This window comes from Aulostomus chinensis, chromosome 9 (assembly GCF_037954235.1).
Source record: "Aulostomus chinensis isolate RoL2024-O1b breed Wild chromosome 9, RoL_Achi_v1.0, whole genome shotgun sequence".
Lineage (NCBI taxonomy): Eukaryota > Metazoa > Chordata > Actinopteri > Syngnathiformes > Aulostomidae > Aulostomus > Aulostomus chinensis.
In genome coordinates, this window is record NC_141328.1 from 19,274,508 (window position 1) to 19,301,099 (window position 26,592).

General features: G+C 41.4%; 1 protein-coding gene across 2 annotated transcripts in view; it reads right to left on the reverse strand.

The window, feature by feature from the left end:
- The window catches only part of chchd6a (coiled-coil-helix-coiled-coil-helix domain containing 6a), a 72,660-nt gene that overhangs the window by 9,250 nt on the left and 36,818 nt on the right, over nucleotides 1-26,592 (reverse strand). For both annotated transcript variants that reach the window (XM_086214088.1, XM_086214089.1), the window contains one exon: nucleotides 15,507-15,642. In XM_086214088.1, coding sequence (XP_086070214.1) covers nucleotides 15,507-15,642 — 136 coding nt within the window. The remainder of the gene's footprint in view (nucleotides 1-15,506; nucleotides 15,643-26,592) is intronic.

Here is a 26,592-nt window from a genome sequence, read left to right on the forward strand (position 1 = left end):
TGTGTGTGTGTTGTGTGCCAACTGCTTATGCAGCTGAGGTGGCTTTCAGTGGAACACAATGCGAGGCTGTGTCGAATTATTATCAGGACCCCCAGCAGAGAACGCAGAAAGAGGGAGAGAGCGGGGGGTCTGGTGGCGCAAGCCAGCAGCCGCAGTGGCACTCGGAAAGGTCAGGGTACAGTGAATGCGGGGTACAAAGGCTGGTGAAAGTGCCCCCCCACAGGAGGTAATTGTAAGTCCCCTCCATCCCACCCCCCTCCAGCCACATCCGTACACCCACAACTCTTCCTGGGGTTGAAAATGGCGAGACGTCTGAGGGCCACACGGCAGATGAAAGAGGAAACACTGGCTGTAGATTGAGGCTGGATGTGCTGGTCGATCCCACACGGCACAAAAGGCGGGAAGTGAGAAATTCGGCGAAAGAAGAAAGGAAGTTGTGTGTGTAACATAACGTTGGCTAAGAGTAGAGATGGTATATGTTTAATGTCCTTTTGAAGAAAGGAGGTCATTAAAAACTAACATGACGGGGTGACCACACCTCCAAAATATTTTTTAATGGCAAGTTCACAATTTTATCACTTTTTTTTTCAAGTTGACTTGTTTTTTTCCCCAACTATTTTCCAGTTTCCAAAAAAAAAAAAAAAAAATTAAAGACAAAAGCTATATGAGCCATTTTTATTCAGGATATCGTTGCTTGCTTTGAACTACTATAAGACACCAACTCCTTCGAACTGATCAATGCATATGGTTTTGATTCATTTACGTTTTGCGAGGGTTGCTATCTATTTCTATCCTATCTGTGTGTGGTGGCGGCGTCACTTGTTAGTCAATTTGAATTTGGATCCTTCAATTGTAGTTACAGATGAAACAAATCACATGTGATTTAAACATTTAAACAATACTTGTGAGTAAAAGTTGAATTATTTGTCTACAAGAAGAGCAAAGGTTCAGGTTATTACTTTTGAAAGTTTGCGATGCCAGTTTTCCTTTGAAAATCCTCAGCTTTCAAACTGAATGATCCATTTTTCATAACAGTATTGGAAGAAAGGTAAAAGCAAAGAGAAGCTTTATTCACTACCTAAATGTACAGGGTTCTGTCGGCGGAGAGCTGAATTGGTAGATTAAAAAAATAGAACCCATAGAGAACACAATACAAGACAGACAAACAACAAAAGAGAAATAGCTGGCTTCAAAGGCGGCAACGCTGATGGTTTATGATGGAGGGAACAACTACCAGCAGTATTAAAATGAAATCAATAAGTAAACTGCAGAGCGGAGAGAGAGAAATGAAAGGAGCGGCTGAAGAAAAGAATAGAGGGTTTAGAAAAAGAAAAACAGATAGGAGACAAGAAGGAATAAAACAAGACAAAGAGATAGGAGAAGATATGGGGGGGTTGCAGGGGGACGTAGATGCTCGATGATGGGTGTTGGTATAAAAGAAGCTGAGGCAGAAAAACAAAATTGACGGATGAGGGAAGAGTCATTAATGATAGATAAAAAAGAAGACTGAAGGAAAAACAAACTGACTAACGATCAGATAAACCGACTGAAAAAAGCACTGAGAAACACTTTACAGACCTTTGATGCTGATGTGTGTTCAAGCGTGCTCACGTGTGTGTGTGTGTGTGTGTGTGTGTGTGTGTGTGTGTGTGTGTGTAGGAGTATATACGTTTAGGTTACTATACAACATATATACAGTATATCGTACAGACAGATATTGCTGGCATTCTAACAGACAGGGAAACAGTGTGCATCAAACAGTTCCATTCTTTTCAATGGAGAGGTGTAACGAACGTGCTCCAAAACGAACACACCACAGTTCCGGCGTGCATTTGTAGTGATACAAGATGCCTCCATGGTGCATCAAGATGACAACCTAGGTTGGAGCAGCTTTACTGAACACGTCCGTTGTGTAAGACACAAATGCAACAACGTGAAGCATGTTGGGACAACGCAGCCCTGTAGGCATTTAAAATGACATCATCTCCATAGCGACAGCAGTGTCTATGGCTTGAACAAAGAGAGCCAGTGTGTCTCAGCCGGCACTTCATCTTCTCTGTTCAAGGATCGGCCAACATGGATGACCTGTTGAGTTCCTACTTTCTTGGTTCATTCAGAGGAAACATGTTAGCATGATAACACACCTTTTTGACCTTATCTTACTAGCCAGAACTGTTAGGCTAATGGTAGCCAGCTGCATTTATTTGGCTCTCATGTTAGCTCAATGCTACCATTATCTCATTACTGCATTGTAAAAGCTGTCCAGGAGATGCTTATTAATGACAGCTCTTGATTTTCTGGAGCATTTTGCTACATAGACTTCATTAAACATACCCAGAGCCCTGAATCAACCAAGCGCTGCATTCATACAGGTGGACAATAAGCATGAAATAATCCACAGTCCCACTGGGTCCTCTGCTGCTCAACAAGGAGGAATCACAACTATTGGTTCTAATTCAGATGCCCTTTGATTAGGTGGAAGTGTACAAAGTTAATATTGACAAAAATGTCATTTGAGCAATTAATCTGATTGAGAACATTTAATAATTCTATGATAAATGTTAAATATGACATCTAAAAGAAAGTGAATAAAACCTAATAATTGCCCAATATAGAAATTCCATTAAAACAATACACCCAATGTACCAGAAATACTCAGTTGGCTGAGCTCTCTGCTCCTAGAGAGCCCTTCTTACTGCTGTACCTTGAGGGTAAACAATTTAATTGTGCAGCTCTTCGAGACTTTCTATGAATTTTCATCCCAGCTTTATCAAATTCTGAGAGTATATTGATCATTTAAAGTGAGGATTTTTTTTTAGGAAAAAAGCCTCAGAATGACACTCAGAATGCCCCCCCCCCCCCCCAAGTTGTGATGGTAATGCCAAAAGTCATTTCAAGAAAAAGGTCCTAAAGGGTTCAAATATTCATTCGCCAAGATGTGTTCACCATTGCATTTAGAATCAATCAGTTCAGGTCTCTGTCCTCTTGCTTATGGCTGACAAAGACTCATTGAAAATTCCAAAGATATAATTTCTCATCGCGAATGTCTATGGCTGGATGAGGGAATGCCAAAATCAAGACACCCTTAGAAAGCTTTTGACTGGCTCAATAACCAGAATGCTCCCTAGGTTTCAAAACCCCAAATTAAGCCACCAACTCAAGAATGTGCTGAGACCATCTTGAGGCAGGAAGAGGCCAGGCTCCGTGAAGGACTGAAAGATATATACACTCATTGTATATATGTCCACGTATACAAGTGCACTCAAGACCTACCCCGACCTTGTGGAGCTTCTTCTGACGACACTCGAGGAGCACTTGAATCTCTTATTTGCTCCCATAAGAGCAAAGGATTGGCTCAATGACAACCACAACACCAAATGGCTCAGGGGGTCTACTGATGCCCATTCGTGGCGAGGCGTCACAATAGGTTCGGATACTTTGAAATAACATTTCAGCTATAATATTGCTGCGTGTTGTTATATAGATTGTGTGAGTTTGAAAGAAATGCAGCTGACAGAATGTCTTGCCAGCTTCTCGGCTGAGGCTTTGCTGATCTTGGCCAACACACACTGCGGCGGGTGGGGGGGGATAGTTGATCCTGCCAGCGCAAAGATACATGGGAATGTTGATGTTGTGATATTGCAATTGTTTTGATAAGTTTTGCTTGCGTTTTAGCTGTTGCGTAAGAGAAAAGAATGTTTATCGCAAAATGTGAGGGACGTCAGTTCACGGCATACAACCATGAGGGAGATGGCCGTGATATTTAGAGGCACTGGGTCAGCATACTCAAACTCTTGAGGTGAAGTATGTTTCTACGCAACATCTGTGCTTAGATCTGGGTGCATCCCTTCTTCACTAGATCCCCAGCCAACTTGTGCCGTACCTCTGCAAAAAAAACCCCAACAGGAGATAAATGACTTGACCTACAGCTTATTAACGACCCTTGGCACATGGATTAAAGGTCATCAAGGGAGGATGCAGCAGTATAAACCTAAACTAGCAAAACCAACCTGCCTACCAGGAACCTGCAAGGCAACACAGGCAAACAAGAGGAAAAACACACACACATACACACACACACACACACACACACACACACACACACACACACACACACACACACACACACCAGGCCCAGGCTGTCACACTTGTAAAAAAATCAGCCATGCTTGAAATAAATCCTGATGGCTGTGATGTGAAAAATCATCAGCACTTTCAACTGTATCATCCGAGCAGACGTTTCTTTGCCATTACACAAATCTGGTGTAATGTTGAGAATGATAGACAATATAACTGCCACGCCATTAAATCATTGTTTTAAGTAATCTGAAGCATAATTGCTTAGGAGTGACCTTTACGTTCTAATTTTCATCTATCGTGGCTACATGCGAGTTCAGTTGAGCTTTTAATTGAATTAGTCCAATGTCTGGCAAGAGAATCTAAATAGTCTAAATGCAAATTAAGAAAACAGGTAGTTCCTGTCCGAGCGTAACTTTAACGCTCACTTTGAACTCAGTGTGATGTAGGTCCTGCGGTTCTTAATTTATATGCTGTGCTGCTTCGCTAATGTATTCAGTTTTGTTATATTTTTGGGAGAAGCAGTAAAACCCAGAGTGGACTTTTGAGCCGTCTCTTTTATTTTTGTGACACTGGATTGAACCGGTGCCTGTGCTGTTAAATGGGATTAGAGGGTTAGCAAGGCAAAAACCTGGGATTTTCTGATTGAAAGGTGGTTCACTTTTAAGCACTACAGACCAGAGACGGCTAAGAGATTAGACGTACAAACCGTACACAAGTGTGGCCCACTGACCAGTAAGGTCATCACCGATCATCCCATTGATAATTGGACATCCGTGCACTGATGGGGGGAGGGTCTTTCAGGACAGATGGTATGTCCTGATCAGCACCTCATGAATATTACTGGATTTTCCACAGAGGGAATGACATTTTCCAGTTAGTGGAAGTATATGTAGCCAGTGAGACGAATCACGGTCACAGTCTCACAGTGTGTTTCCACTTTGTTTCTTCACATTTATGTATTAAGACCCAGCTGTATGTGACAGAACGAGGCTAATATTGATTTATACACCATAATCTACACCACTCCACTCTAACGATGGAGCAGTGATATTAAAAGTTTTATTCCCACGGTCTGATATTTGTTACCAGCTCTCCTCCCTGCTTTGGGACCAGCAACTTCATTATTGTTCGTCTGTGTTATTGATTTATATCCCTTTGTTTTTTGAAGGATAACAGTTTGTTCGTCCATATCGTTCACTACATTTTGGCGAGGCTCCTGGCCGTACTGAAGTCGCTTCAGTAGTACAGACCCCTTAAAACGAATCTCTAGGTTTTGTTTGGAGAAATCTCTTTTCTCGTCTGGTTCTTTGGCTGCGCTCCATCTCTCCACTGAGGTTTTTGAAAATCAGTGTGCAGATTTTTTGTGATATGGAGATGGAAAAGACCCACTACCCCTAGAACACAACCTCTTAGACAGAGGTTTTTAAACGTACTGTATACTTTGACTCTTTATATTGTAATATACCTGTGTTCTTGTATCCCATCTGCCTCCTAAACCTTTGATGCCTCGTCCTTTCTGGGATTTTCCTTATTGGAAACGAAATCTGCAGTATCATAGAAAACCATCATTACTGCTACGAATGAGCATGCATGATAAGAAGTGTGCTTTTGTTTTTTTAAACCTGACTAAAAAGACACATCTGGCCTTGGGTCTTTAGCTTGTATTGCAATATTTGACTAAATCCTGCGTTTGAAAGCGTGAATTCACCTTTTTTGAAATTTTATTTCTTTTTTTCCTGGGGATGGGGGTGCTGGAGGTGTAAAGTTCCACTTGATGTTTTCTACGTGAGCCCACACACCGGCTGTATCAGCTTGACAAAAACTATGAATTTCATCTACAAGGATGGGTCAACACAAATGAAAAGAGACAGCTGGAGAGTATATTTTGAAGAGATGTATTCAATGCTGCACTTCAACTTTGGGAACACAACACTGACAAGAAAAAGCTTTTGGTCAATAGATGTGTCTCACTCCACCACACATTATATAGTCAACACTTTGTTCCAGTGGATCTCCACTTGTATTCAACACTGTGCTGGGGTAGAAACAAGTTCAAGGCTTCCTTAAAGGTTTTTTTTTTTCTTCGTCTTCATCTTGTCCGTGGGCAGTAACAGCTAATGAGGCAAAACGACATTGAGCAGAGAAAGCATTTGAATGTTCCACATGCTGATACCTGATCAATAATTGTACCACAAGTTAACAACACGTGAAACATTTGTTGCATCCAGTGAAAAAGTTTCTATATGTAAAATGTGGCAACACTCTTGAGCACAACTGGGAAACAAAAACAAAAAAAACGCAACACCGTAAAAAAGCTTTAAAGATTCACTAGCCTGGATCTGATCAGGGGTCAGTATTTCCAAGTGTCATTAGCATGTCATTGTTATCTGGGGGCGGAGCGGTGGTGCAGTGGTCAGCACTGTCACCTCACAGCAAGAAGGTTCTGGGTTTGAGCCCCAGCTCCAGCGGGGGATCTTTCTGTGTGGAGTCTGCATGTTCTCCCTGTTCCTGTGTGGGTTCTCTCTGGTACTCCAGCTTCCTCCCACAGTCCAAAGACATCAAGAGGGGACGAGGCTGACTGATTCTCTAAATTGACTGTAGGTGTGACTGTGAGTGTGAATGGTTGTCTGTCTCTATGTGTTGGCCCTGTGATGGACAGGTGACCTGTCCAGGGTGACCCCTGCCTCTCACATGAAGGCAGCCCCCCACGACTCTTAACAGGATAAGTGGTAGAAAATGGATGGATGGATGGATGGACGCTATCTGGTTGACAAATACCAAAAGATCACATTCAGGATAAGTAGTGACAGCACCGTAGCTGGGAACTTGTTAAGTCAAACCAGGGATTTGAGCCTGTCCACATAACAATCAATGCTGATTTATAAGAACAAATACAAGAAGTAATACTACATGGTTGTATGTCTCCCCAATGTGTGCCTTGACCTTTCAAACATTTTCTCAAGTCACCCTTGAAACCTCGTGGACGTTTATGGCAATGGTAATTTGGGCCTTCAAGAAAATACAAGATGTTTCCATGCATAGCCATGAGGTGAATGTGGAGTTTGACTACTTGTTCGTTTCATAAATTTAGGTGTCAAAAACTGAAGGGTAGAAGTGAAAGTTTGTGTGAGAGAATTTCTGTGTGTGTGTGTGTGTGTGTGTGTGGTTGGTCAGTAGCAGGTCCAGCAAGCAGCTGAAGCCCCTCATTCTTCTTCATTAGTGCTGACTGCTGAGGGGCCAGCCAACTCTCTTTCCGTCTCTGTATCTTTTCATCCTCTGTCCATCTCTAACTCATCCTCCATAACCACGTCCCTCCTCACGGTATTCAACCATCTTTACTTTCTCGATTTTTCTATCTCCAAATCCTCGCCTTTCACTGGCACATTCTCACTTCATGCCTCCCACTCCTCCCCTCGTGCTCCATCATTCTCCCAACAGTGCTTTATCCACATTTTTTCATCCCTTGTTTTCCTGCATTTCAACTGTCTGCCACCTACTTCTTATCTCCTCCTTCCTATTTTCTTTCATTCTTTCCTTCTGTTGCTTTGCACTCAACTTGTATTTTACACTAATTTTTCTCCTCCTTCTCTCTATTTTTCTTTCCTATTTCCCTACATTAATTTCTTTAATTAATGCCAGGTCATGCTTGTATTTTCCTTTTCCTATGTCTCGTCATTTCCATGTCCTTTTTCATTTATGTCTCACAGGCTGTTCACATCTCTAAGGAAAGTTTTTGGATCTGTTTTTTATTGGCCATGCTGTATCTTTTGTTTCTATGTTGTGTGGTTGAGCTGATGTGATTTTTGTGACAGTATGACTCCTGTTCAATCAACAATAAAACTGCAGGTAAAAGAAAAAAGAAAGAAATCAATATTGGCTTCGTACCCGCTGTGGTTTGGGGGCTCGGTGAAAGTCAGTATGCGATCAGATCTGCAATAGACAATGATTTGTTCAGTGTCATCAACAGGGCTTTTCTTTGAGAATGGACTTATCAAAAGTTGATGAAACGTCTTTCACTTTTTCTGAAATCTTCTCTCGTGCCATTCCACAATGAGTCACACTTGCAAAGCCTCAGATGAACCACACAAATCACAGTAGTTCCTAAAAAAAGCTCTATTGTCTCTCTTGTGCTTCGACTACAATCCTGTCCAGCTCGAAGTTTCAAAGGAATTCATCAATCAATTCATCTTCAAGCCATCTGTAAAAGTATCAGGTATAGCCAAAGTACCGATCTTAACAATGGTGTGATATGGTCAACCCACAAGGAGTCACATTTTCTAAGAGCTGCAGCTGATCTACGGCTCTGTTTGGCAGATGACACAATAATCCCTCCTACTGGGATGTTGGCCTGAGAGAAAGAGATGCACTCCCGCAATGTTTCACATAATATTATTAAAAGATGAATTCAGTCACACGTTGGATGTCACCATCCCAGAATATTACAATATTATATTGCCTCTCTCTTTAAGTCTTACACAGCATGGTGTAATTTAAAGGAATGTATTTCATTTCAATTGGAACACCAAATGTCATCAGTTAGATCTCTAGCTAATGTTCTACTGTACTCTTACGAGGACAATAGTAAGAGATTAAAGAGTCAAAAACCCAAATTATAGCTAAGCACAGAGGAAATGAGGACTCTGAAAGTGCCAGTATGTGCTGGGTCATTGTGGACACCCTGGTCACTACTGGACTTTCAGGAAGTGAGGAGCTCGACAACTTCTATGTAGTATATTAAGCACAGCTGGGACTAAAGTATGCAATGAACATTGTTTTTATCATCGCTTAGTATGTCAAGAAAATTTTAAAAATGCTCATTCCTCAGAATTTCCCAGAACAGTTGAGTGTTCTAATTGCTTGATTGTCCATCCATTAGAGCAGGACCCAGAGACTCTTCTTCTGTCATAAATGACAAAGAAGCAAATACTGATACGTAAGAGTCAGGAACCAGAAAACGGTTGAAATTTTCGTTGATTTTTTTTTTTTTTTTTTTTAAAAGACCCCCCTGATTTGGCTAAAGTAAATACAAAAGTTGGTTACCTTCCAACCTTCTCTGTAGTAGCGCAGAACCATTAAAATGCTTGCTGATTACTGAGCATATGGCTTGGTAAATTAGCTGTCAGTAGTCATTAGCATCAAGCTCAACATGTGGCTGGCTCTTTCTGCATTCTACAGTACCAAAGAAGTGATGCATGAAGAAAAGTATTTGAAAGGAAAAACACCCTTTTTGGATGAAGTATGACTTTAATTTCCTCTTGATTGACTGATTGTTGCAATTCTACTGGGCAGGGAGCTATTAGTGCTCATTAATAGGCAGCTACGGAAATGTTTTTGTTGAGTCTGCCTTGATAAAATATGCCTCCCATCACACAACTGATATTTAGGAAGACATATCAGTTGCTGGAATGTAATTAAATACTTCCTCCACATACTTATTGTGATCACTCTTAACCAGACTTCAATGTGACAAACGGGGCAACAAAAAACAGCATTTAACATTCTGAGCAAACTGCATTCACAAGTTCAGCTGAAGTCAAAAACAGTTCAGCACTCTGAACTGTAGACAGATCAACTTTTAGTAAGGAAACATCCGTCTGAGGGGAAGAGAAAGACTTCAGAATGAATATTTCCACAGAAAAAAAGGACTGAGGACTGGAAGAGGATTTCCTATTGCACGGCCACTACAGACAGGAGAAAAGATGATAGCAGCCAATAACTGTTTATACACACACATTTGTTTTTGTATATTTAAAGAAAAAAAAATCTCCACACAGACATGGACAATGGGAATGGAGAGACTTTTAAGAGTATCATGGAGGAAACTGTCCAGGTAAAAAAAGAGTATGGCCAAATCTCCATCAATCACGACTGTTCAATCTAAGCTTTTCGCCTTCATTCTCTGTCTCTGTCCTCGTACAGGTAACCTTTAGGAGTAACTCCCTGGGTATTACAGCCAAAGCTTACTCCACAGCAGGGCTCCATGTGGATATATGTGTGTCTGCCTCAGTATTTGGCCTCGCTGAAGAAGAAAATAGCAGCATTTAAAGTTTCAGAGGTCTTGATGCGCAGCTGAAAAAAGTCCAGCCTTTTCCAGCTGTGACTCCACATGCTTCTGGAGCTGTTTTTTTGCTTTTTGTTTTTTAAATCATTCATGATAAATATATAGAAAATTGAAAAAGTGGATTAAAATGACAATTTTACAATCGTAAATTTATCTGATTGTTTTTTACTAGTATGCTTGCGAACTGTTGTAGTATTTTTCACAAGACTTAATGTGTTGAATGGGCAAGAAGAGAAAGATCGCAGTCATCCTGCCTGTCATCTCCAAGCTCTGCCCACCATCTCAGACCCCAGACTTCAACCCTTCAACCCTGGCACAGCACTTCCTCGCGGCACCAGCAATGCACATGAGTGATGTCGATACTTTGTTGTGATAATAGACAGAGAATTCTTGCATTTATATTGGCTTTTTCACATAAAAGATGCTGCCCAATGTGCTTAAACAACATCAAAATCAATGTTGGGATCATGAATTTCCACTCGAAGGAGGAGCTTACAGAGATCTCATTCTGACTGACTCGATAACGTGTAATATTTAAATGTGAGGAAGAAAGTGTTTAGACTGATACCCGCAAAAGCTTCCCTTTGGATAGTCCTTGGGTAAAAAACTAATACACAATCAGGACATTGTAAATCTCACCAAGAAAACAGTTAGAGGATTGAACAGCATGCCTGACTGTAAGACAGGAGAGACAGAAACTTTGTAAAAAGAATGTTAAGATGTACATACACTTGTAACTGAAACCAGACTTCTGTTGGTGGCTGCTGAAACAGTTTCTTAAATAATCTCTTTGGCTGTTTCACTCCGTAATCGCCTTTATTTTTACTATTTTTTTCAGTGCTCTGTTCTGGTGTTTTCCCTCCTCACACTGTGCCAGTCCCACACCTCTCTCCTTTTCCAGAAGTCTTTTGCACCTCTCCAAAGTGATCTTTCATTTTTTTTTCAGCCCGTGTCAGGCAGGCTCTCTCCGGATGCCTGGTGAGATCCCCTCGGCATTTAGCGCCAACTCAGACAGCGAAAGTATGCTTGTGGTGCATGCATTCGCATCTGAGAGAGCAGATAAATGACTAGAGAATCCAACTGCAAGTGTCTGGACAGTGTGTATGTGTTACATCTAGCAACGGCCGCGTCAGATTCTGCCTCCCGCAGGATAATGACTGGAGGTTGTTTGCTCTGTCTCTGCAGGGTCTGTGGGATCCTCCCCTCATTTGCCATCAAACACACACATGCATGTACGAACTCCCACATGAAACTGGTGGTGTAACCCAGCAAGACATCAACAGTCATCAGGCCGGTCCCCTGACATGCTGGGACTCTGATCAAAAAAAAAAAACATTACAAAAACAACGACAAAATAAAAAAAACTTCAATCATGTGTGCTAAACTAGACAAACAAAACAAGACCTGAAGAGGAATCAGTCCCCTTTAATTCCTCTTTCAGGAAGTTATTTTATAATTCCTTTTACACCTCTGGAGGTGTTCTTATTGTATTTCATTCTAAACCTTGATTAGCTAAATAAGCAGTCTTATTTGGGCTGCAGAGTCTAGGCCTCTCTTAACTTCTAACCACCATACACAACACACACACCAGTCATCAGCTCTGGTGAAGATGAGAACAGAAATGAAAACACTCTGTCCCCTGGCTCACCACACACAGACTTTCTTGAAGATGCAGCCATTTAATATGCATTACAGACGAGACAAACAATGTTTGGCTTTATTAAATTGACACAATAGAATTATCACTGCAGCAACTTTTCCCCACGGCGTGTTCACCTCAAATATTTACCATTTAAATAATTTAATATGAGTGAAAAAGTTTTGTTTTTTGTGTTTTTTGCCACAGTTCTACATCATGGAATTATAAAGGAAGAAAGAAAAATTCAGAAATGAATACGAGCTGCCCGCAGACAGCAATGACAGGCAGTTTTGGAAGCTCAAATCTACGAGCAGACCTGTTGCTGCACCTGCCGCAGTTGTTCTGCTTGTCGTAAAAATCTCGTACTGTCACAGTTTTCGAATTTAGGCATTGATGTAGGACCTAAGTTGCGTTTACTGTTACATCCCTACACTGAAGTTAGCAAAGGCTAATCAGAGGAGGTCCTGGTGTGCATGCTCAGTAAGCTAGACTGGAATATCGCCATGAACACAAACTCTGCATGCACTGAAATGCATTTATATTTCTGGTGGTGACTTGCGTCGTTAGCATTGTGTGAACTCCTTTGACAAGAGCTTAAATATAAAGGACGCTCATTTCCATGAAAATATGGTCGCTGTAAAAGTCGAGTCTCAGCTTAACTTGAGTTAACTGTGTTTTCAGCAAACACAAGTGTATTTAGTAAGTTCATAACCTACACAGCAGTGAAAACAGAACGCCATCTGTGTATCCAAACTAACAGTGACAGCCTCTAAAAAGCACCAAATGGAGGAAGAACTTTATAAACTTCCAAATTGCTGGGGTGAAAGTCAGGGAGATGCCTTGGGGGCTTATCAAGAAGAAAGACCTTGATGTGTAGGTTACAGCAGGCTGCAGTGTGGCAAGCTATTCGCACACACACTCACACGCACTACACATTGTGTATGATCTGCCGTTCTCTTTTAAAGGCAGTCTTCAAAGAGTCTTCACTCCTTGTTATCTCACAGTTGCTAATATGAGGAAAAAACTCACACACACGCGCGCATGCAACTCCTTATTAGGACATTCTGTTCTAATCAGTGTAGAAATATATGAACACAAACACACAATGTGAGTGAGTATGTTTGTGTCTGCAAGGCCTGATGCAATACAAATAAATGCAAAGGTTCTGATGCTATTGAAAGTGCACACGCGTACAAACAACAATGCACACACACACATGCACACGCACGCGCGCGCGCGCGCACACACACACACACACACACACACACACACACACTACTACATTAGTGCAAGAGGGGAGGAATCAAATTTCAGTTCGCTGATAATCACATGCTGTATTACTGTATGCCAGGGGAGGCCTCGCCGCCCCTGAGCAATGAGAGGGGATGTGAGCGGAGAACAGCATGAGGCAACATATTGTAGTGGCTCATGATGAGCCGCTACACCTTCAAATACCTCGACTGTACAAATGCTGCAATCGCTAACTTTCAATCTTCTGTCCTTTCAGTCCTCCTCCTCACATATTCTTTCTAACTTTTTCTGAACTCAAAACTGATGCATAGACTGGAGGAGCATGTCTTTGCTTTTGAATAATACAACAGTGGGTCCAAATGAGTAATGTGAAATGCTGAAAAAGTAAAAGTACAAAGGCTAGATTTTAACTGAGTGCATGAATAAGTAACCGGTGCTCGCTGTGGAGAAAATACAAGAAAATGTAGATGAGGAAAAGGCAAGATCCCTGGACTCAGTGGCCGCAGAGTTACAACCTTAGTGGAATTCTAAAAGACAAAGCTGTTTTCCAAAACCTCTCCCAAATCTGCAGAAATTAACACTCAACTGTCAACATCATTCAACCTAGTTAAGGTCAAGGTTCATCAAGTACATTTGACGTAGGGCCAAAAGTTTTCGAAGCAGCCGTGAATACATGGGGTCCTCATCCTTGCATACAGTATGTCACAGCTGCATCCCATTCATAAAAGACAGGAATGACTTTCAGCTTCACGTATGATGCACTTTAACAGCATGCACAGGGAGCAAGTGATGCAATCACCAAGTGGTCAGCCTTGGCACCAGGTCCCGGACCTGGGTCCTGGGCCGTATTGAAGGGCTGCCTCACTTCAACTGACTTCAACATCTGAATCTGATATATAGTTGTCCTCCATTTTGCTGTGAGGGTTGTTTTAACTTTAAAGAGTGAAAATGCAATCTACTGCAAAAAAAAAAAACCCAAAACAAAACAACAATAAAAAACTGTTCCCGAGACTTTATTGCTGTCATAACACTACACAATAGAACATTTTAATATCCTCCTTGAACTGTAATGCTGCAGTTAATAAAGCACAGGGGTGATGTTTATGTGGAAAATTACGTCCGATTTTCCATTCACTTCCACTACTTGTTTTCAGATGACATAACTCTTTCCCTTCATTTGCTCTCAATTATGATGCCCATGTAAACTACCTGGAACGGGAACCAAAAGAGTCAAGACTGCAGAGACATAAGACATTTGACTGCAACGCAAACTGTTTTTGTCTTTGAAAAAGGTGTCTGTTTCAGTACTGGTAAGAAAACAAGTTGGGGAAAGAGTGGGGAAACTTGGATTTCATACTTTTACATCAGACATTCACTCTGAAAGCATTTTCTAATGACAAGAATTTTCTCCGCATAAAACTTAAAGTGACAGCAGTCAAAAATCCCATAAGTCTGACTCGTTTTCTTCTCGACTCCCCCAGAATAATCTTGAGAACATGAGAATAAAAGAAGAAATTTCTGTCATTTACATCAGACAGTGCTGCTGTGAAAAATAACAACATGTCTCCATCTTCAAAAGCCGCTGCCACCGCCGCTCAGACTGGATTGTTATGGCCTTTATGGTACACAACATGTACAGTCTTATTTATGGACTTATTTGATACTGACAAGGATTTAGGAGGCAATCAACATCATTCAGGATCCAAGGCGTTTTTCCAAACTTCATGGGAGGTGCTGAAATAATTTCATGGAGGGCTGTATGTCCTTATATGAGAATGTAATCTTACTTTGTATCGGATTTAATATAGGAGGCAAACCATAACATAGGGAATTTTGGGTACACAATAGATACTGGTAGCTAGAAAGCCAAAGGATGGAGGGTGCGTGCACCGCTCCGCCATAAAATAGAGAGACAGAGGAGTTGTAATGTGACAGTCTTTCTCCTAAATGTTAAAAACATATTGGGAGTTATCTAGGAGAGAGTAGAGGACTCACTCCTTCAGCTAATTAGTGTTACAAAGCACTGTGCCACTGCATGTCAAGGCCAGACAGGAAAAATGGCGAAAACATCTTTAACACAGAGAAACTCAGATTTCGTGCTTCTGTTATCGTTTAATAACTCCCTGAGTCTATTTCTGCAGTAACAGCACTCGTGTTATTCAAACATCACAGCTTGTTGCTTCAAGACGGTTAGATTACTTACTCATAATTATTAAGGTTTTATTTCAGTTTGATTGCTAAATTAATCTGTTAAGATTAAGATTGCGAAACTCTTCTATTATCTATGTTAATCAGACCAAAGCAAATGGACTACAGGTGTGAAAGCACAAGTGTTTTCTTCATGGTAGTCTGCAAGAAACACGTCTTTGATCTGTTCTGATGGATTTTCACTTCACCACTAAGTTGAATGAGCCCAAAGATCCAAGTACCGTTTTCTTCACCCACTGAACTTTGCCTTTATAAAAAAGCTCGTACCTTCTTTGCAGCATCGATACACCGCATGTATTCTTTGGCCAAGTCCGAACACCTCAGGGTCTCCTCTCTGTTACCCTTGTAACAGGACAAAATCTGAGCCTGCAGGCCAGGACACACAGGTTCGGTGCTACGAGACCTGCAGACAGACAGAAAGGTGGGGAAAAGTGGAATAATTAATTGAGAAACAGCAATTAGTAGTGTTGGTTTCAAGCTTTTTCAAAGTTGCTGAAGCTTAATACATCATTTCACTATATAGCATGTGCTGTTATGCTGTCTTTTATTATGTATTGGCCTCTCACACACACACACACACACACACACACACACACACACACACACACACACACGCACACACACACGGAAAAAGGAGGTGTGATTAATTAAAGGTAGGACAAAGCTGAAAAAAGAACTAACATCTACACCCACTGCAACCTATTTAATAACCTATGGTGTGTGCTTTCCTGCAAATCATGCAATTAGTGCTAAATCACATTTAATTGAGTGGGCAGGATCATTCTGATCAAATACAGCAGAAAAGCGTGCTTGGAGAGATTGAATTAGCTGTGCTTAATTTGATATGTGGGCTGGATTATAATTGGTCTTTGCCTGTCTATCTGTGTGATTGTTAACTCTGACGGGTTTGCTGCCTGGCTGCCTCTCTGTAATGGAGTCACACGCGCCCGTACACATGGTGTACATAGTAAAGGCAACGCATGAATTTATGCACACTTTCTCTGTTGGAAAAAAAAGAAGCAGCAGCATTTAACACCAAATTTAATTTAAAAGCAAATTAAAGCTTTTTTCGGCTTTGATTCGAGCAGGGGGAGCTGACCCTTGCATATCAATTATCCTTAACCACACACACACACACACACACACACACACACACACACACACACACACACACACACACACTATCATCAGCAACACTTGCAGATGCAGTGTATCTAAGCACGGGTGATAAGGGTTAAACAGGGAAATGAAGAGAGACTGAGAGAGAGAAAAACATATAAAAGGATAGGAGTGTGATAAAAGATGAGAGGGGAAACAAAAGAAGCATCCACTGGTTCTCTCTCAAGAGATGACAGCCTATCAGATTACACTGTTACCCTACCATCTCCAATAGTTTATCTTGCCTGTTTAATCTGTTGTCTCTCCTCTCTCCAACTCAGACCATTTTCATACTTTTCTGGCACTCACCATCAACCCCCCCGCCCCCCGCCTCACCATCACTCTCTCCCCATCCTCTCATCACATTTACTACACAGAGAGGAAGAAGACACCAAAGCCATCTTTAGCTCTCTCTTTTTAGAGGCTGTCAAAGATAAGGAACTCTGCTTTAATTTAAAATAAATGGTTTTCATTGGGGGGAAGCTGAAGCCTCCTGATAGCATTGGTGTGGGCTTCTTGAAGATGGTGGAAGGGTAAAAAATATTTAGCAAAGCAAAAAAACTCAAACATTGAAGGTTAGGTCTTAAATCAGCAATATTAACTTAGCAAGCTCCAAGAAAATAAATAAATGACAATAAAAACAGAGAGAGAGGCCTTCGCTTTTTTAGCTGGAAGGACGTAAAGCTGAGTCCCTCACAGCCTGTCGAGCTCAGTGTGTGTGTGTGAGAAACTGTCATTTTTAGGGGAGTTCTGCATCTGTGCGTGGTAAATATGACGAAACATAAACAGTAAGATTAGTTGCTTAATTAATGGCGCTGCCCATTATTTTTGAATCTGCAGCAGTGAAGGCGGAGGCGGATGGAATATAGAGGCCTCAGACTTCTGGAGCACGCAGATCAGCTTAGGGAGACAAAGAGAAATTAAAAAAAAAAAAAGCAAAAGAAAATGAAAGAGCAGAAATTGGAAAATGGAAAAGACACAAAACACACCAGCGACTACAAAAGCCCTTTGGCGAAGCTATGAGACTGATAAGGAAGATGCTTTTATCGGCTCTAAGCCATGCTTCTGTCTGAGTTAGAGTGACGGTTTTTGTGTTTTACTTAATGGCTTTGGCTATACACATGAAGCACTGTTTGTCCTACATGCCATTTTATTTCTACCCTGTCAACTACAAAGTACTGCTATCTCCACCACGTTTCAGAGCAAGTAATTAGAAAATCGTGTAAACATCTCACTGGACTTGGTGCCGAAGATAATCTAATACCGTGACTGACTTGAGGGCGACAATACGAGCTCAGAAAGAGTTTGAATTATCCTGCTTAAGAGAACATCTTATTTACATGTTGCTTACAAGTCTTGAATTGTAATGAAATTCGTTTTTTTTTTTAAATGTCTGTCTATGTGGGTAAAAACGATTCCAAATATCTCCTTTAAACAACTGCAGCTTTTAAAGTCAACAATATTTAATTCTGTAATATGCTGCTAATTAAGAAGTATTCCACATTAAGAGTTCCACAGTTGTGAGCAGCAGACCTTTGTTACATGTCATTCTCCAGCTTTCTCCTGTCATCTCTCAACTCGTGCAAAAAAAACCCAAAGCACTTCAGCTAATGTTCATTTTGACAGCTATTTTTTTTTTAATTTTATCTTCCTTTCAGCATCAAATGTGCTTGTTAGTTTTCTTCATATCCAGGCATCCTCATTTCAAGTTTTAATTGATAAAAGGCAAGAATGTTTTCAGTCAAGGGAAACTAGAAATATTTTACTCTAATTTTAGTCCATGAGAATTGAAGCTGATTTCACTGTGGAAAGTCATAATGCATATTATTTTGAAGTTAATTAGTTTCCAGTTCTTTAGTCTATTTGATTGTTAGTTTTAGCTGCCAAAATCTAAAAAAAAACCTTTTCTAGTTCAGCTTTTGGCGATACGTTCCCCCCCAAATGTGTGTTTACCCTTTCAAATAGCAATGCACATTCAGCAAAATTAATCTTGTTGTCGTCGTCGTCCTCCTCCACTTATCCGGTTGGTCCGGGTTATGGGGGCAGCAGCCTCAGCAAGGAAGCCCAGACTGTCCTGTCCCCAGCCATGTCAACCAGTTCTTCCGGGAGAATCCCGAGGCGTTCCCAGGCCAGCCGAGAGATATAATCCCTCCAGCATGTCCTGGGTCGGCCTCGAGGCCTCCTCCCAGTTGGGCATACCTGGAAAACCTCCCGAGGGAGGCGTCCAAGAGGCATCCTCACCAGATGCCCGAACCACTTCAGCTCACTCCTCTCGACATGGAGGAGCAGTGGCTCCACTCTGAGAAACCTTCCGAATGACTGAGCTTCTCACCCTATCTCTAAGGGAGAGCCCAGCCACCCTACGGAGGAAACTCATTTCGGCCGCTTGTATTTGCAATCTTGTTCTTTCGGTCATTACCCAAAGCTCATGACCATTCGTGAGGGTTGGAACGTAGATTGACCAGTAAATCGAGAGCCTTGCCTTTTGGCTAAGCTCCCTCTTCACCACAACAGACTGGCCCCAATCCGCCCGTCAATCTCCCGCTCCATCCTACCCTCACTCGTGAACAAGACCCCGAGATACTTAAACTCCTCCACCTGAGGCAGGACACCCCCCCCCCCTCGGGCAGACCACCCTTTTCCAGCTGAGGACCATGGCTTCGGACTTGGAGGTGCTGATTCTCATCCCAGTCGCTTCACATTTGCTGCAAACTCTCACATCATCTGCAAAAAGCTGAGACGACATCCTCCCACCACCAAACTTGACCCTCTCTACCACCCGGCTGCGCCTAGAAATTCTGTCCATAAAGGTTATGAACAGAACCGGTGACGACGGGCAGCCTTGGCAGACAGTACAGGCAGAAAGTCTGGGAACAATCAAAAAGCCCACCCTGGCCCTCCGCCTCTCGCCCGGAGCAACTCCAGCAAAGGAGAGAGTCCAACCACTCTCAAGGACTTGGGTTCCGGACCCGTAGCTATGTGTCAAGGTGAGGCCAACTATATGTAGCCGGTAACGCTCAACCTCTTCCACCAGCTCCAGGTCCTTCCCCGCCAGAGAGGTAACGTTCCATGTCCCAAAAGCCAGCTTCCATGCCTGGGGATCAGACAGCCAAGGTCCCTGCCTTGAACTGCTGCCCAAGCCACATAGCACCGGACCCTTCTGGTTCCTCCTACGGGTGGAGGGTCCACGGGAGGACGAGTCCATGTCCACCATGAGTCCACGAGTCCATGCCTTTTCGGGCTGGCCCCTACCCCAGGTCTGGCTCTAGGGCTAACCTGGTGCCCCTCCGGGCTGGGTATACAAACTCCTTGATCTATCTTCCATGAGGGGTCTGTTGAGCCGTTCTTTGTCCAGTCTTTGGACCAGTCTGCCTTGGGTGACCCTACCAGTGGCAAAATGCCCCCGACAGCACTCAAACCCCTCCACCACGATAAGGTAATGGTTCCAGGAGGAACATCAAAATTAATCTCGAAACGCAATATGATCGGCTGCAATTTCCAGATAGTTGGAAGTGCAGTATTTGTTAAAAAGGAAAATTGTGTGTCAAAATGCCCTTTTAAATTCAGTATTGTTGTGCTGCAGAGACATCGTGCAATCACATCACAGTCTAAAAACTTAAGAAAAAAATCTGTCTGATGCAGATCCAGAATAAAATCCCACCATTATCATTTGAATGTGTTTTTTTAAATAAAATTAGAATGTAAAAATTTATATTTTCTCTAATATTGCAAGTTATATTGCAATCACAGCATAAATAAAAAAAATCTCAATTAGATATTTTTTCAAAATTGCTCTTCTTTCAAGTACTAACAAACAAGGCTCTTGAACTCACAAAGAGCCTGCCATGTATATTTAGCTTGAAGCTAACTGTGTACCGTGGCCACTGACTACTATGAGCAAAACTGTTGAAAATGACCTTTTACAAACTATCAAGCGCTTTGTCCGCTACAATCCACGTCTTCATCATCCAGCCGTATAACCGGTAACCCACAAACACTTTGATTCGAGCCAAAATTAGATCAAACCTTTGCGGTTTGTTGCTTGTTCACAGTAGAACTGAGTGTGACCGGAAGCTGAACCAGCTGTTAAACACATACAAAAAAAAAATCTGCTATTTTGAAACCTTTCTTTGGCTCCAAGTCTAAAGACGACGATGATGAATCACTTCTGTTCTGATTTTGAAAACTTTTAAATGAACAGTTCTTGGGCAGGCTGTCAACATCCTCCCAATAAAAACACTATTTTAAAGTCTCTTCAGATGACATTTTTAACAAAGAAGTGAGTTTTAGAGGCGTAAGTAAAGGGATGTTCTTTGTCATGTTCAGCTAAGATAATTTCTCACTGAGGTACAGACATGAAAGAATTTAAAAGTTACATCACTGTCAACAACAAACTGGAGGACACCTAGAGAGCATGTGCCTCCAATAAAGCAATATGACATCATCAGACCTGGTTCTGGATCAATTTTAAATGGATTGTTCCTCAATGTGAATTCTGCCCTCCCAGTAAATTTCAAGTCCATCTTTTGGAAATATCCTTCTAATAGATAAAGCAACACTGGCATGTCATAATAAATCAATTTGTTGCCAAAGAAATTCTAAAAAAAGGCATTTTAAGAGAATTTGAAGACACTGATAATAGTACAATGATGAAATCACACCTTTTTAGAGGCTAACTTTGATTTCTTAAGATTGAACACTGAGTCAAAAATTGGAATTGGAACTTGAAAAATAAAACTCTACACAAAATTAACGACAAAAAAGTTGGTTATGTTCTTATGTAAAACTACAATGCATGAAAATGCAAAATGGTGACTGTATCACTCCCTGCAAATGCATTTATTATTTTCCAAAAGAATGGCTTTCTCAATCCTTCCCATTAGCTTCGTAAATGAAATCTACTTACTGTGGGGCTCAAGCACAAAGTGTGAGAATTACTGTTTTCATTCAGCTTCATTTTACAAACACTAATAATTTGCGATGAAAAAACTGAATTCCCGGTTTGGGTAGAGGTTGATTCTCATTCTTCAAGAAGCAGCTGGAATCTGTGGAGGGAGCATGGCCGACAGAGAGGTAAACAGGTCCGTCCTTATCTATCGAAGCAGCAAATAGCATTTGACATGTTGGAGGGTCAGAATTACGTACCAGATTACTTCACCATTACGGGTTTGATTAATAAGGATGGGGGCTGTGCTGAGGTAAAGAGAGATGATAACACGGAGAGAGAGAGAGAGAGAGAGAGAGAGAGAGTGGAAAGGTGAAGAGGAAAACAGCCAGAGAGACAGAGTTGCCTCTTATCTCCAGCTTGTAGCTTGTATGCACCTGCACCCTGACAGCTTTTCAATTGACTGAGGAAACACATCCTCTCCTCTCCTATCTTGTATCTGCACGCTCGCTCATTTGTCCTCTCCCATCTCTCCAGTCCTATCGCACCTGCAACCAGGAGGAGAGCGTCCTCCGTCTATGTACTCAGGCTTCACTTTGTCTCTCAAAAAGCATCGGAATGGAATAAGGACTCCATTCCTCTTCGTGCCTCTCACTTTTATCACTGATGTTTTGGTGAATAGATTTGCTCAACAAAAAAAAATACACAGTTTTCTTGGCAAATAAAATATACAATTTCTACAAGGAAAAATGTCCATGACCTTAAAAATGTAACTTGTTGGTTTAAGTTGTTTGAAATGTTGTGAAGTGTAGGAGGCTGTTTGCTCAAGTCTGGAGGACAAAAACCTGTAAACCTGTAAGAATTTAAGTGATACTTTACCCCAAGTTTATTCTGCCGTTTAAATATTCACAAATATGTCTCTTGAGCACAGAAAGACATTTTCACATCTGTTCTTTTGGACCTCAGAATGCAGAAAGAGCTGGACACGCATGTTTAGCTTGAGGTTAGGTGGTGGCTGATGGCTAATGGTTGTAAAACTGCCCAAAATGTCAGTTCACTTTGCAGATTACTGAGCACATGGTTAAATAAAGATGTGGATTGCACCAGCGGATGAGAGAATTCTGCTGTTGTTAGCTGTCATTTGCCACTGGCTTCCTGCTAAATATACGTGGCTGGCTAAAAAAATACATGTTTGAGGTAAAGTATCATTTTAAGAAGTATTAAATGTATTTATTTTAAGGAAATTTAAGTAGCGTTTTATTAATTTAGTCGCATTTTATTCATTCATATCCAGATACATACATACATCCCATAATAAATACAGTCTCGTATACGAGATGATAATTTGCTTTTACTGTCCTCAGACCTTCTTCAATCACCAAGCTCTCACCTCCCCTTCTAATCAACTGTCTGTGCATTCCTCATCCACATTATGAAGCCAACAAGTCCTCATCCATCTGCTACATTAGTCTCACGACAACGATCTGTTTAGAATATAAAACATTTCTTCATATACAAGAATGACTGCATGTTCACACTTACATTCATTTTGTTCTACATATATTGTGGTTCTTTGCTAAATTAGTCAAGTCAGAGCCGGGAAATACTCAAAACGATCACACCCTGTGATGAACGACCAGTGTTGAAGTACTTTAAAACCCAAAGATGTGCACATTGTTTTTGTTTTTTTGCTCGGCTTTTTTCCCTTACAACAAACACACAGCAAAGACTTGCAAGGAGTTTGCCTTTTAACTGGGATTCTGGATTTGTCAGTGAGTGATCTCGGAAGCTGCTATCCTCTGACACAGGAGGCGAGGATCAGTCGAAGGCTGGCTATTAAAGCTAGTTCCTCTACCACTGTAACAGACAGCCGGCCTTGTTAAAATTCCTTGGATACTGACCTGAGCAGTTTGACGTGGGTATCTTCCGTGTCTGACTCAATCTTGCTCTCAAATCTATTACTTCCAGCTCTGGAAGAGGCAGCTGCTTCCTTCAACTCTCCCACTCACAACATGTATCCAGACTAAAAAATAAAAGCTGCTTCGCCATCACGTCTCTGTGACCCTGTCTGCACAACTGCAGCAATCTTTCTCATATTTTGTCAACCTTTATTATGTAAACGGGATGCGCAAATATTAGAAAGAGCTCTCAGTAATGCAAGGAAATTAACACACCTCTGAAACGGATTCATTAGTGACTGAACATCCTACCCCCGGTGAAGTGAGGATTTATTGTTGTATTATCACCGACCCAATCTTCAGCCCTTGGCTCTCATTCACCTTATTCTACCCCGCCCTCTTTTAAATCTCTGCTACTTCTGTATTTTGTCTTTCAATTTCTGTTGAAGGAGAAAATAACTTCAGTATCATTGTTAGATTGCTATTTTTAATCTGTTTTATCTGCACTACCAAGATAAAATAAAACGTGACAAACCATGCTTCAGCATTTATTTTAAAATGGGAACAACAACTGATGTAAGAAGATCTGACACTATCATATTGTGTCATCCATCAGTTTTGACACAGGAAGTAGTGTTTATGTATTCATTTTACATTTTCGTATTGCATGTGAAATTCTTGGTCGATTTAATTTCTACTGTGATGTTTGGCAAAGTCACCCTAGCAACAAAGCAGAAGTGAAGCGAGTTCACTGCGTGGATTTAATGGTTTATTCCAGCCAGAAAAGAAAATCTCAGGGCATCGGTCACGATGCGGGAACCTGACAAAAACACTCCACTCAGAGGAGAGTGAAAACAACAGTGGGCCCCTTGGGTGTCTGAAAGGTGGCGCAGGAAATAAAACTTCCCACAGCCACCCACTGAATCTATCAACATGACAAGATGAAAAGACAGAACTCGATTCTTAAAAAAAAACGAAGGTGGAAGCCACTGGATTTTAGGGGAATGACAGCATGAATGACCAAAAGAGCCCTCTTGCAACTCGCGCACACAAAGCACAGAAAGCCAACTGCAACTGTTGACCCTCTGGTATCACACATACATCCGAGCAGGGAAAACCAGGAGTAGTCAGTCGCTGATCAGCGATCAGCTAATACCTGCGCGGGCACAGGTATTTGTGACCACAGTGGTTTTGTGTTTGACTGAAACATATATGGCAATTAAAATGTAAACGAGAATATCCCCACATCTGCAGCGCATATAAACACCTTATTCGGATTAAGGGTTTAACCGTAATATGAACCTTGATTGGAAAATTGTGCGCATGTAAGCGTTGTCACTGATTTGATCTACTTCAACATGGATAAAACAAAACACTTGACAATGTTGCTCTGCTGACTCACGTTTCGTGATGTTACTTTTTGAACACAGTCAAGACCCCCCATCCCCCAAAAAAATTAATGCAATGGAAATTCGGTTTTCCTTTGAGTGAAAGTGTTCCTCCTGAACACCAGTGGATTGATGGCAATGAGCGTCGTTAAGCATTTATCTATATTTGCTTGTAACATTTGCAGGCGGTTGGTTTCACATGGGAATCAACTTGGGCTTCACACTTTACACCCCAAAAACATCCAATACAGAGTTCCGCAAGTTCTAACATTTAAAATGCGTATTCCACGCATTTCAGGTTATGAATCAGATAAATTAATTGTAATTTATAACTAAATAAAAACAGGATAAAGATTTTAACTTTTTAAGAGAAGTGTGCTTTCTCCTGTAATTTGCATACATACAGTGAAATCCCTGACCTCTCTCTCTCTCTCTCTCTCTCTCTCCATCACAAAACACGCAAACACCTTCAACCTCGCACCTTAATCATTCATTAAAGTGAGCGTACAGAATTCCCCCGAGGTTTCGGTTGGACTGGATTATAGAATGAAAAAAAAAAAAAAGCCTAATCCACTCTCCCAAAATCTTTAAAAGCAGCATATAATTGACCATGAACGTAGCTCAGGAAATTTTATCTTCTCTAATAAAACACTTATGGATTTAGAATGCCCTCCTTTCCCCTACACATGCACATTTTCACACACACACACATGCACCTTTTCACACACACGCACACACACACACACACACACACCAGAGGATTAGAAGTATTACTATACAGTATTCTCCAGAGGTAAAAAGCATCTGGTGTCTGCCTTTAAACATGAACTGCTAATAAAACTGTGAAATCTCTCCAGATTACCATGTAAAAGGTGATTTAACTACAAGGTTAACTACAATAAATCTTTTTCTAAACCGAAACCTGAAGAGCGGGGGGTGTAGTGGACAGTTAGCACACCCATTGCACCATCTGAAGCGTCATGCTGTATGATAATGCTGCACATATTGGGCCCTATCTTAAAAATGGGACAAGATGATGCTCGGTCAAGCACAAGAGCCATCCCTGGTTTCAAGCAGGCACATATGACGTTTTCATGCTCCCCTTTAACCTGCACATGAACTTGTGCTCCATCGTGCTTAAGTATGTAAATGAGGCATGGTCTGGCACAACCATGCTGCATTGTGATTAAGGAACACTGGAAAAGAGGCTGGTCTTTGGTCAACGTCGTTATGTGTGAAGTGGAATTTGAAGGACTCATCAATCAGACGAGCAGATGCACCGTACCGTAAATTTGACCCCAAAATGTTTTGTTTTTTTTTTTTTCCCACAAAAAGCACTCATTACACGCTGAGCTCTTCAGACCGGACTTTAAACAGATGATATAAAATGTAACTTAACGTTATTCTACTGTATGTTCTGCAGAGGCACTCTCAGTCAGCTCCTCTGTTATTTCTTCATAAACTGCATTAATGCACAAGCTGTAAACTCATCACTAATTACTTAGTGTGAGTCACGGTTCCTATTGAAACACTGGCAAGTGTTGGTGACAGAACTAGTGCACCTGTGTGAAGCACCTGCCTTCAACCATTCATCCATTTAACTTTTCCTTCAATATTGCCAGCTGTCTTGAACTGTGGTAGATGCAGTGATGGTATTTGTCAGTGTGAAGCCCTGATACCAGTATGACGCACCCGTCCACAGCAGGTCAGGGCCCGCTCTCTGATGTGAATCACAGCTAGGTGTTTGACAGACTGCAGTGGCAATAATTAGATGCCTTTTCCCTGGCTGCGGCTCATTACAAGTCCACAGTGAGAAACCAGCATGGGGAAAAAGGGTATTGTTTAACCTAGCTTAATTAAGGCAGCCAATTAAAACACTTATCATATTAGTCAGGTTTGCTCTAGCAAATGCACACATTTAACTTGTTAAAAAAAAAAAAAAAAAGGAGGAAAAGAGCAGATCCCTATCTATCGCTGCTTATTAGTCTGCTGTGTGCATGACTGTGTAGATGTGAGTTGGTGGG